Consider the following 13,864-nt stretch of genomic DNA (forward strand, 5'->3'; position numbering starts at 1 on the left):
ACCAGCAGCCATCAGGAGCAAGGGTGAGGTGTCTTGCCCAAGGACACAACGGACGTGACTAGGATGGTAGAAGGTGGGGATTGAACCCCAGTAACCAGCAACACTTCGATTGCTGGCACAGCCACTCTACCAACTTCGCCACGCCGCCCCCATGATCTAGAATAAACTTTTAAGAGCTCCGAGGCGAAGAAGCAGCTCACCATGAATTTTACCATGAATTGATTAACGTGGACCCCGACTTAAACAAGTTGAAAAACTTATTCGGGTGTTACCATTTAGTGGTCAATTGTACGGAATATGTACTGTACTGTGCAATCTACTAATACAAGTTTCAATCAATCAATCAAAACCAGCTGATGATGTCAATATAGCAGCACGAGCTGGTTAGCTCGCTGTGATCACGGTGTTGCTATAAACAAGTTTGTGTGTGTTAGCGCTTATAATAACAATATCATTAATACCTGGTTAATATTCAGGTCACAAAATGCAAATGAAGTATTGTTGGCAGTTGTTGGATGGTTATTTAGAGGGCTATATGGGCGCAGTAGAGGACATCCCATTGACTCCATTGTAAGCAAACTTTTATTTACGAGTTATAATGAATTAAGAAAAAAATACATCGACCTTCTTGTCTCTCATAATGATTGTGAACAATAGGCAAAATTACAAAAAAAAGTATGCCTGTACAATTGAATGGCTAAATGCAAATGTTAACATAATCAATGCAAACGGCTGTAAAGCATGTATTTCTCTTGCGTTCTTATTGGCTCCCTGAAATGTGCCATGATGCCTCAGCATATAGAGAATGGAGTACTTTTACAGAGACATAGCTGTGACTATCAAACAGATATCTTTTGTATCATTATTGCCTTGCAGCACTTGCCGACATGTCAGAAGTGATTCCTCATGAAAATGCTCTCTGACAATGTCAACTAGATCCAAAGGATACATACAAAACTAGAGTAGACTACAAGTGGACCCCGTGAATTGCAGAGCCTTGAAATAGTCCTTGCGTTGATATACTGTATCGCATACAGTACGTATATGAAAGAAAGCCTGAAATTGAGAAAATGTGAGTACCAATCTGACCTTTGACCTTGGTGAGGTGCTGGACACAACTTCGTTTGGGCAGTCTTTAGATGTTCTTGTTTTGATATTCATTTTATTGCCACTCAATTTGAAGGTTTGGTGTTGTTACTGGTACAGAAGTGCAAGGCAACATGCACTGAAATGACCTTTGGTCTTGTAGTCATCCCGCCTTTGAAATAATTCAGACTCGGTAAAGGATTCATATTCAAGTCTCAAACTATTTATCAGTCGGAGGTGAATCCAAGTGCAACACATGAAGGGCTAGACTTTCATCTATCAATCTGAGCTGAAGGGCTCATGCTAAATATGAATGAGCTTGCTTGGATCCACTAAGGAACTTCTTCACTGAAGTTACATAAAAATCCATATTAGTAATTAGTGATATTATTATTTGCACTATGCAAGAAAACAAGCTCGCACATCCATCTGGAGAAGAGAATTATAATATTATCCGCCCTCCAGCAGCGGCTTTGTTGCAGTAAATTTGCATTAAAAAGACATACACGACTACATAAATTGTTAATTTCATACATTTGAGACTACAGTACATCAATGTTGATGTGTTTACCTTAGTGCCATAGGTAAATAAGGAAGTATTAAGGCATTGAAGGACAGATATGTGTGAATCTATACATCTAAAGACGTGGTTTATCTTGCTGTCAACACATATTCATAATTACTCACCAACACAGCACAGAGGCTGCTCTCATGGGAATTTATTACAATTTTCTACAGAGATACTCTGGTTTGACCTTTTACTCTTTATACATTTTTATGTATAGTACTTTCTTGGTTTTTCTTTAATCTGTTCCAAAAAGTCTTGACAAAAACCATGTTTCTCATAAGACATTATGTAAATCTAATGAATCCATTCCAGACATCCAAAAATATTAACATACAGAAAACCATGAAAAAATATATAAACAGCAAATAATATGGATAATTAAACATTTGACATCACTTTTTTCTTTATTTTAAAGACTCTAGTTGGCGAAGACGCCAATGAGTGGAGAGGAGGAGAGAGCCGTGTGGACGCCAGTCGCTACTTTGCTTTATCGAAGTGCTGGCACTCGACACTTTTTTTGGCCCCAATCGTAGTCAATAAAAAAGTATAGAGACTGAGTCACCTAGGTGTAGGATTCTTTGGGCACTCAATTTGGCAGAATGATACGCAAGTTTTTTAGGTGCAATGTTTTGTCGTACGGTAACCTAGACATTATACAAAAATCGACAATACTGTGCTTAAGTTTTTCCAGGGTTTTCTACTAAATCATTTCAAGAACCCAATTCAGCATGACACAAATAAATGACACCTCCAACAAAGAGATGATATTATCATTCGTATGGTTCACAGTAGTACCGTGCGGTCGTAGTACGACCTAAAAATGTCTAGTGTTTAAATCGTAATTTTATTGTTTGGGCTGCGGCTAACGTAATGGCAGAAACTCTGCTACTTGGCGGGAGCAATTTTACGTCACTTGAAAAACTTTCCAGCGAGAGTATGTATGTCAACAATGTCGCAAAGACGACGACAACACATAAAGAGGAATTGGTGCCAAAAAGAGTAAAGAGGAACTTCTTTGTTTGGGTTAAAAAAGTCAAGACATTGACCAAACATTGGTAGGCTAATCTGCAAACAGACCTGACGCTTGAGGCTTATGTCCATGTGATTGTTTTGGTTTTAAGTTTGAATAAATTTGGAAAAAAATGAATAAAAAATCATTATGGGGGTATTGTCTGTAGAATTCTGAGGACAAAAATGAACTTATTCCATTATGGAATAAGTCTGTAACATAACAAAATGTGCAAAAAGAGAAGCGCTGCGAATACTTTCCGAATGCACTGTATGTTTTTTCAATAAAAGGAGAAAAAAAGAGCAACATTGGCATTCATTTAATACAATACTGTATGTGTACAGTATACATGCAATTTTAAGAAAAAATATACTCTATTGTGTAGAGGTGCCAATCTTTGGGCACTTCACGGTTCAATTACTATTGAGGAGCTACTATTTGATTAAAAATCGATTATTGATGCATCTTTGAAGTATGTATAGTGATGCAGTTTTACATTTATTTTCGATTCGGCGTTTATCACTTGCAACTTTGAAAACCAGTGCATTTGTACTAAGAAATTCCCATCACATTTATTAAATTCATGGAAATATGTGCAAAACTGGAACATAAGTGCCCTATAGGCTTTTCACTAATCCTCTGTTTTTTATTATTTTATTCATATTTAAAATTTTACATTAGTTTTGTCGTATGTTTATATATATATATATATATATATATATATATATATATATATATATATACATACACATATATGTATTTATGTATGTGTGTATGTATGTATATATTATAAAATGTGATAAAATATATGTACAGTACATGTACGACGATCATTTTTGTTATTCTTCAGTGTGGATGCCTCAAAGGTGTCGTTTTACCTCAAATCATCAGTGCCATGCCATGCTTTGTTTTTGCCTTGTTATTGTCATTAGTGCTGTGTGTGTGAATGCGTGTGTTTTCTTCTATTATTATTTATTTGTGTTTGTTTGTTTTGTTTTGTACAGCACTTTGTGCTTGCCACTTGCCTGTGCATGAAAAGTGCTGTATAAATAAAGTTTGATTTGATTTGATATAATAAAGAAGCTGGTCAGATCTCTCAGTGAGGTGGCTCGCTAGAACCGTCTGCATTACTTTATGTATAAATCGATCATTGACGTTTACTAATCGACTTTTTAATCGTCCGTGTCCGAATTGCGATGCATCTAAAATGTATTATTTCCCCCATTGTGATATACTGCATACCATTATCGGGAATTTTTGTCCACATCGCACAGCACTAGATCACAGCGAGCTCTCTTTCTCTTCTATTGAACTTTGGTGAGAAGCCACACAATCTTGAAAAGTATTTAAAAATACACATTACAAAATCACCCAATTCAGACAAATGTTTTTATACAGCAGGCTCAAACAGGTTTGACTAAATCTGACAAAGATTGAACACTGGGCAGCAATTTCAAATGCAAAATCCAAATGTATGTGTTTTAAAGTGTGTATTTCTGTCAAAAATATTATGTTTAAGTTAGAAGTTGAAACTTCTTTGCTTCAGTTCTTAATGGACAAATTCAGTTTTAAGAATCATAAAACTACACGCCCCATGAAGTGTGTTTTGTGTGCTTTACTTTGCAAACAGAGATACATTCAATTGTTGATTCCTACATGGAACTCCATGAATAAAATATAACTTTAAAATTACAGCATGCAATAAAAAAGCCTGACTTAACCTGATGGGTAACGATCACTTGGTCTGCAAGATATGTGAATCAGCCTTGTGGGAATTGGATCTGCCATACTGTGAGGCGAAATATCTTATTCCTGCTCCACTTTGCATCGCAGTGAGAGACGAGTGCACGGCCCGCCAGGTGTTTCATCAACACATTACTGTATACTTTGTGTCCATTCAAAGTAAAGTGTCACCTGTGTATTCATGCGTGTTGCATTATGCTGTCAACTCTGGTATTATCTTTTCAATTGCATCTCTTGGACATGACACATCAATCGACCCATTTGCATATAAATACACAACACATTTGTAGAATTCCATATTATTTGATATTTAAATGAATCCATTCATATACATACCACTTTAACTATCTTTCTATCTGAAAGGATGTGCAGAATCCATTACATCCTTACCTTGAACCAGTTGAGATTATTACCTGTTTTTCTTAGCAGTAATAAGCCTCCCATTAAATATGATACAGTGCCTGTATATTAATGGCTCCCTAAGGACTATTCTGCACGGTTACAGTGTTAAATCACAGCGGAGCACCTGTCTCAGTGTTTACACTGTGCTGAAAAAGTAATTCCCCGTAGTTTTACCCAGCATATGAGAATGGTTGCAAGATTCCTTCACATTGTCACTTTCATTATAGTTAAGAGGTACTCATGCAAGCCTCTAACAATATTGCATGCATTATAACCACATAAACATTAGAAATGCATGATATTTGATGCACATTAGTCACATTTTCAGCATTTCACTCATATTCATCATATGTCTTTTGGGGAGTCGGTGTCCAGGACTTTACCTACTCGATGGAGGGAAACATTTTAAAAAGTTATGCACATGTCAATAGAAACAATGTCTTGACGTACCTTCTGCAAGCAGACGCACGGCATGGACAAACTGAGGGTCCAACGTGTTTTTCTCAGCCACCAGCTCTGGCAAGTAGTTATTTGGATGCATTCTTGCAGGTCGTGCAGACGTTCGAGGAAAAAATATAAAGCTCCTGATGTTAGTCACCTAGAGCACAAAGAAAAAGCCCAAATTGATCGTCCTCCAATGTCTGCGTGACGCTTGCCTGCCTGCAGTTGGACTTGTGATTCATAAATGTGAGCCCATCTCCTCCACCTCTGGCTGCTGCCTCGCCTCCTCGGCACCCCGCCAGAAGGTCATACTCGCACTGGGTGTCCCCCTCCCCTCCTTCGTGGAACCACGATTGGACACATGCTGAGGGGACTGACGGTGCTGCAGAACAAAGGCACCCCTCCTTGCCTCCACGTTGAGTGCATATGCATAGTGACTTGGATCTATAGATGAGTGTCTGAAGAACCTGAAAACACAAAAAGAAAAGTATGTTGAAATAGACGGCACCACATCATGATCCCTGCATGAATAAAAAATAAATATATGCCTGTCAAATTTAATAGACATCCTCTCTTTTTAGTGCACATTTTAATGTTCTATGACTGCAGGTTTGATTTGTTAGTCATTTAAAAAAAGCTCAAACTTTGAGTTTGCAAATGGTTTTACTGTAAATTTGTTCATAAATGTTGACTAATTGCACACTATCTCTCACCATCCATCCATTTTTCTACCGCTTGTCCCTGTCTCTCACCCTGCTCTGTAATTCTAATGCCTACCCTAATCTTTGGTGAATTGTTGTCGCCCTCTAGTGGCCATAAAACAGTTTTGCACATTTCCCTAAACTTGTAATAGCTTACAAAATAATTGTAAAGGTTAATTCTTGGCTACATACAGCTTTGGTTTTGTGAAGCGTTTCTTTCTTCCTTGCTGAACATTGGTTGTGGTTATTTAACTTACCTTCCAAAGTTCCAAACAAAAGAGAAATGCCGATACGCCAGCTTTAACACATATATCAAGTAGGGGTGTAACGGTACACACAAATTTCGGTTCGGTACGTACTTCGGTTTAGAGGTCACAGTTCGGTTCATTTTCTGTACAGTAAGAAAACAACAAAATATACATTTTTTGGTTATTTATTTACCAAATTTGTAAACAATGGCTTTATCCTTTTAACATTGGGAAGACTATAATAATTCTGCCCACGTTAATCAACATTAAACTGCCTCAAGTTGTTGCTCAGATTAAATACAATGACAAAACTTTTCTTCTATATATAAAAAGTGCAACATTAAACAGTTTCAAGTCAACTCATCATGCTTAATTTATTACAGCACTTGGGAAGCCTGTAGTTGATTTTATTATGTAAATGTTATATTTTTATCAACATGTGATAGCAGGGACCCTGCCATTCAAAACTAGGCTGTGTGATATTTAGATATACGCTGGCTGCGTGATGACGTCATCACGCACTAGTGGACAATGTGAGAACAGTTACGCCTGATCCATGAGACAGGTGCATGCAAGCGAGGTTGATGATTAAAGCATCCAAATCAATCTAACCGTCTCAATATTGAAGCAGCAACAAAGAACACCTACAAACATTACAGGCTGCTGCATTTCTAATGATTAATGTAACTATAGCTGAAAAAATGGTACAATAGCAATAGGAGAGACTATTCATCGCTGAACACCATGGAGTTCATGTAGGCTTAATGATGCAGTTACATTATTATATCAACTATCAGAGACAGAAACTCTTCATTTAACATAATGTCCTTTTTTGCTGCTTCAACACAGCTCAATCAACACAGAAAAAGGTAAAGTGAAATAACAGACAGACAGGGCTTTGCTGTCCGTTACACACACACACACACACACACCACACACACCGCAAAATGAGCTAACGTTACGCTAAAAGCGAATTAGCCTTCACCTCAAGCCAGGACTGCGAGCGAGCTGAACTGCCTTTTATATTTCTAGAAGGTCAACCGGCTCATAGTGATGTTACTAGTAGTTGACTGGGAGGTGTTTATTATAATTTGGGGAGAGTCCGCTGCCTGATCCTTACCTGCTAAACGCTAAGCACTGACTGCATGCGCTCTGAATACGCACTGCTGATTGGCTGTTACCGCTCTGTTTGTAACCAATCAGATGGTTGTGTGGGTGGGACAATGCTGGGTGCTGTGTAGAGGACTGCCAGAGACAGAGGCAGAAGGAAGCGGAGGCGGCTACTTAATATGTTCGTGTGCAAACTCGTTTGGTACACCTCCGAACCGAACCGAAACCCCCGTACCGAAATGGTTCAATACAAATACACGTACCGTTACACCCCTAATATCAAGCAATAAAGTCGTCATAATTAGCCATATTTTTTATTCTTAGAACCAGTTTTCCTGGTCATAATTCCAATCAGGAACATGGACAAAGATAAGACCTTCTGGAGGAAAGTTCTGTGGTCAGATGAAACAAAAATTGAGCTGTTTGGCCACAATACTCAGCAATATGTTTGGAGGAGAAAATGTGAGGCCTTTAATCCCAGGAACACCATGCCTACCGTCAAACATGGTGGTGGTAGTATTATGCTCTGGGCCTGTTTTGCTGCCAATGGAACTGGTGCTTTACAGAGAGTATATGGGACAATGAAAAAAGAAGATTACCTCCAAATTCTTCAGGACAACCTAAAATCATCAGCCCGGAGGTTGGGTCTTGGGCGCAGTTGGGTGTTTCAACAGGACAATGACCCCAAACACACGTCAAAAGTGGTAAAGGAATGGCTAAATCAGGCTAGAATTAAGGTTTTAGAATGGCCTTCCCAAAGTGCCGACTTAAACGTGGGGACAATGCTGAAGAAACCAAAAAATTTCGCTGAACTGCACCAATTTTGTCAAGAGGAGTGGTCAAAAATTCAAGCAGAAGATTGTGGATGGCTACCAAAAGTGCCTTATTGCAGTGAAACTTGCCAAGGGACATGAAACCCAATATTAAGATTGCTGTATGTATACTTTTGACCCAGCAGATTTGGTCACATTTTCAGTTGACCCATAATAAATTCATAAAAGAACCAAACTTCATGAATGTTTTTTGTGACCAACAAGTATGTGCTCCAATCACTCTATCACAAAAAAATAAGAGAAATTATTGGAAACTCAACACAGCCATGACATTATGTTCTTTAGTCGTTTAAAAAAGCTCAAACTTCGAGTTTGCAAATGGTTTTACTGTAAATTAGTTCATAAATGTTGACTAATTGCACACTCTCTCTCACCCTGCACTGTATTTCAAATGCCTACCCTAGTCTTTGGTGAATCGTTGTCGCCCTCTGGTGGCCATTAAACACTTTTGCACATTTCCCTAAACCTGTAATAGCTTACAAAATAATTGTAAAGGTACATTTTAGTACATACGCCTTTTGTTTTTGTGAAGCGTTTCTTTCTTCCTTCCTGAATATCAGTTCAGTTCAGTTTCAGTTTATTTGGAACATGCATACGATACAATGTAATGCATCACACATTTCCAGTTGTTTCATTACAGCACGTCCGGAAAGGAGTAGGAAGAAGCAGAGCTTAGTATATCCTACCCCTTTTCATACCATAGCAATTTTATCCAATTTCCTTGTTCTCTGTAACAGAACAGTGCACAAATAAATAATAATAAATGATATACCATAGTAAGCATACAAATATTAAATACATAAATAATCTTTGTCTCAATAAAAAAAAAAAAGGGTTCAAGATGTTCATAAGGACATGATTCTTGTTCTGTGTACTTTGTGAACACTTGTAGTTTGAACAGTCTTTTAAACTGAATCATATTGGTGCTTTGTTTGATTTCTTTGCTTAATCCATTCCATAATTTAATTCCACATACTGATATGCTAAAGGTTTTAAGTGTTGTACGAGCATACAAATGTTTTAAATGAAATTTTCCCCTTAGGTTATATTTCTCCTCTTTTGTTGAGAAAAAATGTTGTACATTCTTGGGTAGCAGGTTGTAGTTTGCTTTGTACATAATTTTAGCTGTTTGCAAATGCACCAAATCGTTGAATTTCAATATTTTTGATTTAATAAATAAAGGGTTTGTATGTTCTCTATATCCAACATTATGTATTATTCTAATTGATGTTTTTTGTAACACAGTTAGAGAATGAAGCGCACATTTGTAGTTGTTTCCCCATATTTCTACACAATAACTCAGATATGGTAACAGTAGCGAACAGTAGAGAATATGAAGTGATTTTTGGTCGAGAACATGTTTTGCTTTATTCATTATTGATGTGTTTCTTGCTACTTTATGTTGTATATTTTTTACATGAGATTTCCAATTAATTTTATCTATTATTACACCCAAAAATGTGTTTTCTTTTACCCTCAATATCTACTCCGTCTATTTGTATTTGTGTTTGACTTTCTCTTCTACTGTTACCAAATAGCATTATTTTAGTTTTGCTGGGATTCAAAGATAGTCTGTTTTTGTCAAACCATCTTTTTAATTTGTTCATTTCTTCTGTTATTATCTTCTGTGTGTTCTCTCCTGAACAAAAACACAGTTGTGTCATCTGCAAATAATACTAACTTTAAGTCATTTGTAACTTTACAAAGGACTTAAACATCGATTCTGGGTATTACACTGACCTTTAACGCATATATCAAGCAATAAAGTCGTCATACTTAGACGTGTTTCTTACTCCTTCTCGATCATAATTCCAAGCAGGAACACTCTACACAAGAGATGGCTTCAATTACCAAAGAAGGGTCAAACGAGGACGTGGCGTCACGTGTTAAGCAATCACGTGACTCAAAAGGCGGTCATTCTAACCAGAAGTAGAGCTGGAGCAAAGTACATTTGTCACAAACTAAACAGGCAACAAACTACTTGCATCCGACAGGTAATTTTCCAATAAATCAAACATTTGTAGAGATTGTTCTATTTAAATATACAGACATATGTTTTCCCATTTAGCATCGGAACACTATAATGAAAGGACATATTCTATGTTTATGAGACTTAACTTTTACTTTCTAATAAAGGTGGCTTTCTTTTCCAACCGTGACAGGTGTGCCATTCAGTGTTCGAGTAGGAAGATGTCAGCGGTCATAGTCGTGCACGGCGGAGCGTGGGCCATTCCCGATGACCTCGCCAAGGTGAAAATGGATGGAGTGAAGGCAGCAGCACGTCAAGGCTTTGCTGTGCTGCAAAAAGCAGGCAGCGCCCTGGATGCTGTCGAGTTGGCCGTGCGGGCCTTGGAAGATAACCATGTGTTTAATGCAGGTAAGCAAACTTTTTTTGTGAAACTGAATTTTTTTGCGTTTGAATTTTGTGAACATCAAATTGCGCTGATAATTTACCCGCAGCTAATGTTTTAAAGGCCCACGGTACATTCTAAAAATACTATTAAAATAAACAAAAGCATAACAAATGTGGAATAAAAAAAGCTTACAGGTGAAATGTCATTTAGAAAAAGTTGCAATGTTGACTAATAAAACAAAGCTGTTTGTTTTTGTTTCAAACTGTCATTGCTCAAAACATAATATGGAATCAAAATCAATGTTATGAATTATTGACCTATCCAAGGCTCCCATTACTTCACATCAAATATTACACTTTGAAAAATATTTTTGGTGGAAGATTTTGCATATTTTGTGTGTTTGCCATAAAAAAAACATAGTTTTCTTTGACAAAAAAGGGCAGAAAACAAACAAACAAAAAAACAGCATAAAAAATAAAACTAAAACATTTTGAAATGAGGGACAGCTCTGAAGTTGATGTAGACTCTAGAGAATTAAGCGTTAAATAAATAATGTATGTATGCTCTAGCACACCATTATAATAATTTCATGACCTAAGCAAAACACTTTTCACACTTTTATACTGAAATAAATACACTTACAACTTATTAAATAGAGGTATAGAAAAAAATACCAGCAGCGGTAAAGTTTAGATCCATGAAGGAAAGAAGAAAGTGAATGAATGTTTATAACTGAATACATTTACATATGCATACACATTTGTTTTCTTTTTTAATTATTTTTTTAATGAATTAAGTAACATTTATGACAACCTTTTTCCATAACACAATATAGAATATGAGATGTAACAGGATAATGCATACATTTATCATTTGTTTTCAAAACGCTTACAAAAAAGTGGGACCCCAAAAATTTACCGTGGGATCCCGTTTTTATGACTTGATGGGGTCCCTGGGACCCCATTTTGAAAATTCCTAGCGCCAACACTGCTGTCAAAAGAGGAGAAAAAATGCTTTATTTAAATAAATATATTATTTATAAAGCAAGTTCGAGTATCTTTGGCAAATTTTCACCTAGTCCCAGCCTTGGCGTGCTGTGTGTCCTCTTTTTGGGATTTCAGAATATGGTCAGCCTAGTTAAAAGGCTGTTTCAAACTTTATAAACATTCAGTGCAAACATACGTGTTGCTACCAAACTTTTATGTCTTTTAGGAAAATGTCATATTTGCAAATCCTGAGTGATGTTATGTAGTAATTTTTTTTATTCTAAAATGAAATAAATACAACTCACTAATGATGACAAAGATAAACAAAAAGGCCATGAAAACCTATACTCATAGTAAGCAGTAATTTATAGTATGGTGCTTACATGTTTGTTTTGTTTTGTTTTTGTTTCTTTTATTTCTTTTTTTTTTTTTCAAGTTTTACTACTTGAGCCCACCAGCGTCTAAAATCCGGCCCACGGGAAGTCCCAAGTTAAAAAAAAAGAAAAAAGTATTTTATTTATTTTTTTATTATTTTTAAATCTGTCTTTTCTAATCCATTTTCTTCCGCTTATTACTCTCGTGCAGCACGGTGAAACAGGGGTTAGTGCATGTGCCTCACAATACGAAGATCCTGCGTTCAATCCCGGGTTCGGGATCTTTCTGTGTGGAGTTTGCATGTTCTCCTTGTAACTGTGTGGGTTCCCTCCGGGTACTCCGGCTTCCTCCCACTTCCAAAAACATGCAATTGAGGATAGGTTGATTGGCAACACTAAATTGGCCCTAGTGTGTGAATGTGAGTGTGAATGTTGTCTGTCTATCTGTGTTGGCCCTGCGATGACATGACGACTTGTCCGCCCGAATGCAGCTGATAGGCTCCAGCACCCCCCGCGACCCCGAAAGGGACACGCGGTAGAAAATGGATGGATGGATGTTACTCTCTGTGTCTCCTAGCCGCTCAGGCAAATCATATAGTCTAAAAATGCATTTTTCCATCGATAACGTGACATATATTGTGGAGTTGAAACTCAGTGTGAATGAAGTGTCCCTGCCCTGGAAGTAAGGAGCTGTCTCCTCCTTAATCTTACTCCTTGGTGAAGTACCAGAAAGAACTACATTTCCCAGAACACCAAGGTCAAGATGGCCACCAATTGGCTGATTCAAGGCAGCTGTTAAGGAATGGTGGTGCGGTCTCATTTCATGCAAGCAAGCAGAGCGGCAAGACGCAAAAATCTACAAGATCCATCTTTTAAAGACTTCCAACACACCAATGGTTAACAACTGTCAAGTTCCACTTATTGACTCCGTAAAGGACACCAGGACAACTCGGATTTCCAATTGATCAACTTTATTTATCCAACTTTTTGGCTTTGTTGGTTTCTTTTCTGTTGATCTTCATTCAATCAGGTTGTTAACCTTCGAACACAAGTGTTAACAATGGAAAAACAATATATGTGCAGGTATTTACAAAAAGGTTCAAATTCAACTGACTCAAACAGGTATTATTTTTAAAGTTAAATTTGCAAACTTTTAAATACCATTGTTTAAACTTTAAATTATCTAACATTACTTTTCAAAAGGACTCTAGACACTTAGATTAAATGCATGTGAATGCACTGTCAAATTAACCAGTTTCAGTAAAATGAAACAAGTAAATCAGAAAAGTAGTTTTAGTCACTTTAAAGAAGTCAAAATTAATTGATCATTTAATTTAATCAATCAATCGTTTAATTACTTAATCGTTCACTCAATTAATCATTTAACTAATCATGCAATTAAGTAATCAATCATGTAAATTCATTACCATGATGGAACTGAGTAAATCCACCAAACGGAGTAAAGGTAAGTAAAAGGTAAGTATAATTAACTTAATTAATAAGGTAGCTTAATTAGTAAGGTAAGTATAAAGGTAAGTATAATTAGCTTAACTTTAAGCAAAAGTTTTAACATTTTTATCCTTCAACTTTGCTTTTATCTTTATTACTTTTAACTTTGAACCATAATCTTTGACTTTTTATCCCTTTAAATTGAGCTTATTTAACAATTCAATTAACTCAAGCTTTTTAATTATCAAACAGTAAGAAAATACCCAGATGCAATCAATGCTCAAGGTTGGAGTAAATTTGCTGTGGTTCAAACTAAAAACAATTTAAGACAGGTAAGTAAACCAACATGTCAAGGTGAGTTTTAACAAATAAGCATTTCAGCATATTGCAAAGTGGGTATATTCACCGACCATTGGTGTGTTGGAAGTCTTTAAAAGATGGATCTTGTAGATTTTTGCGTCTTGCCGCTCTGCTTGCTTGCATGAAATGAGACAGCACCACCATTCCTTAACAGCTGCCTTGAAGGACCCCAGTTCTCAACCCCATCAGAGCTGTCCTGC

General features: G+C 36.8%; 2 protein-coding genes across 5 annotated transcripts in view; one reads left to right on the forward strand and one right to left on the reverse strand.

Annotated features, from left to right (window-relative positions):
- khdrbs2 (KH domain containing, RNA binding, signal transduction associated 2) overlaps positions 1–5,560 on the reverse strand; it is a 144,649-nt gene extending 139,089 nt beyond the window's left edge. For all 4 annotated transcript variants that reach the window (XR_009827240.1, XR_009827241.1, XM_062058290.1 and 1 more), the window contains exon 1: positions 5,259–5,560. Coding sequence is in view for 2 of the 4 variants with exons in the window: in XM_062058290.1 (XP_061914274.1) it covers positions 5,259–5,349 (91 nt within the window). In the remaining 2 variants the exon portion in view is untranslated. The remainder of the gene's footprint in view (positions 1–5,258) is intronic.
- The window catches only part of si:dkey-103j14.5 (isoaspartyl peptidase/L-asparaginase), a 108,635-nt gene that overhangs the window by 81,892 nt on the left and 12,879 nt on the right, over positions 1–13,864 (forward strand). The window contains exon 2 of the mRNA XM_062058292.1: positions 10,304–10,518. Coding sequence (XP_061914276.1) covers positions 10,332–10,518 — 187 coding nt within the window. The 5' untranslated portion in view covers positions 10,304–10,331. The remainder of the gene's footprint in view (positions 1–10,303; positions 10,519–13,864) is intronic.

Source organism: Entelurus aequoreus, linkage group LG09 (assembly GCF_033978785.1).
Source record: "Entelurus aequoreus isolate RoL-2023_Sb linkage group LG09, RoL_Eaeq_v1.1, whole genome shotgun sequence".
NCBI lineage: Eukaryota > Metazoa > Chordata > Actinopteri > Syngnathiformes > Syngnathidae > Entelurus > Entelurus aequoreus.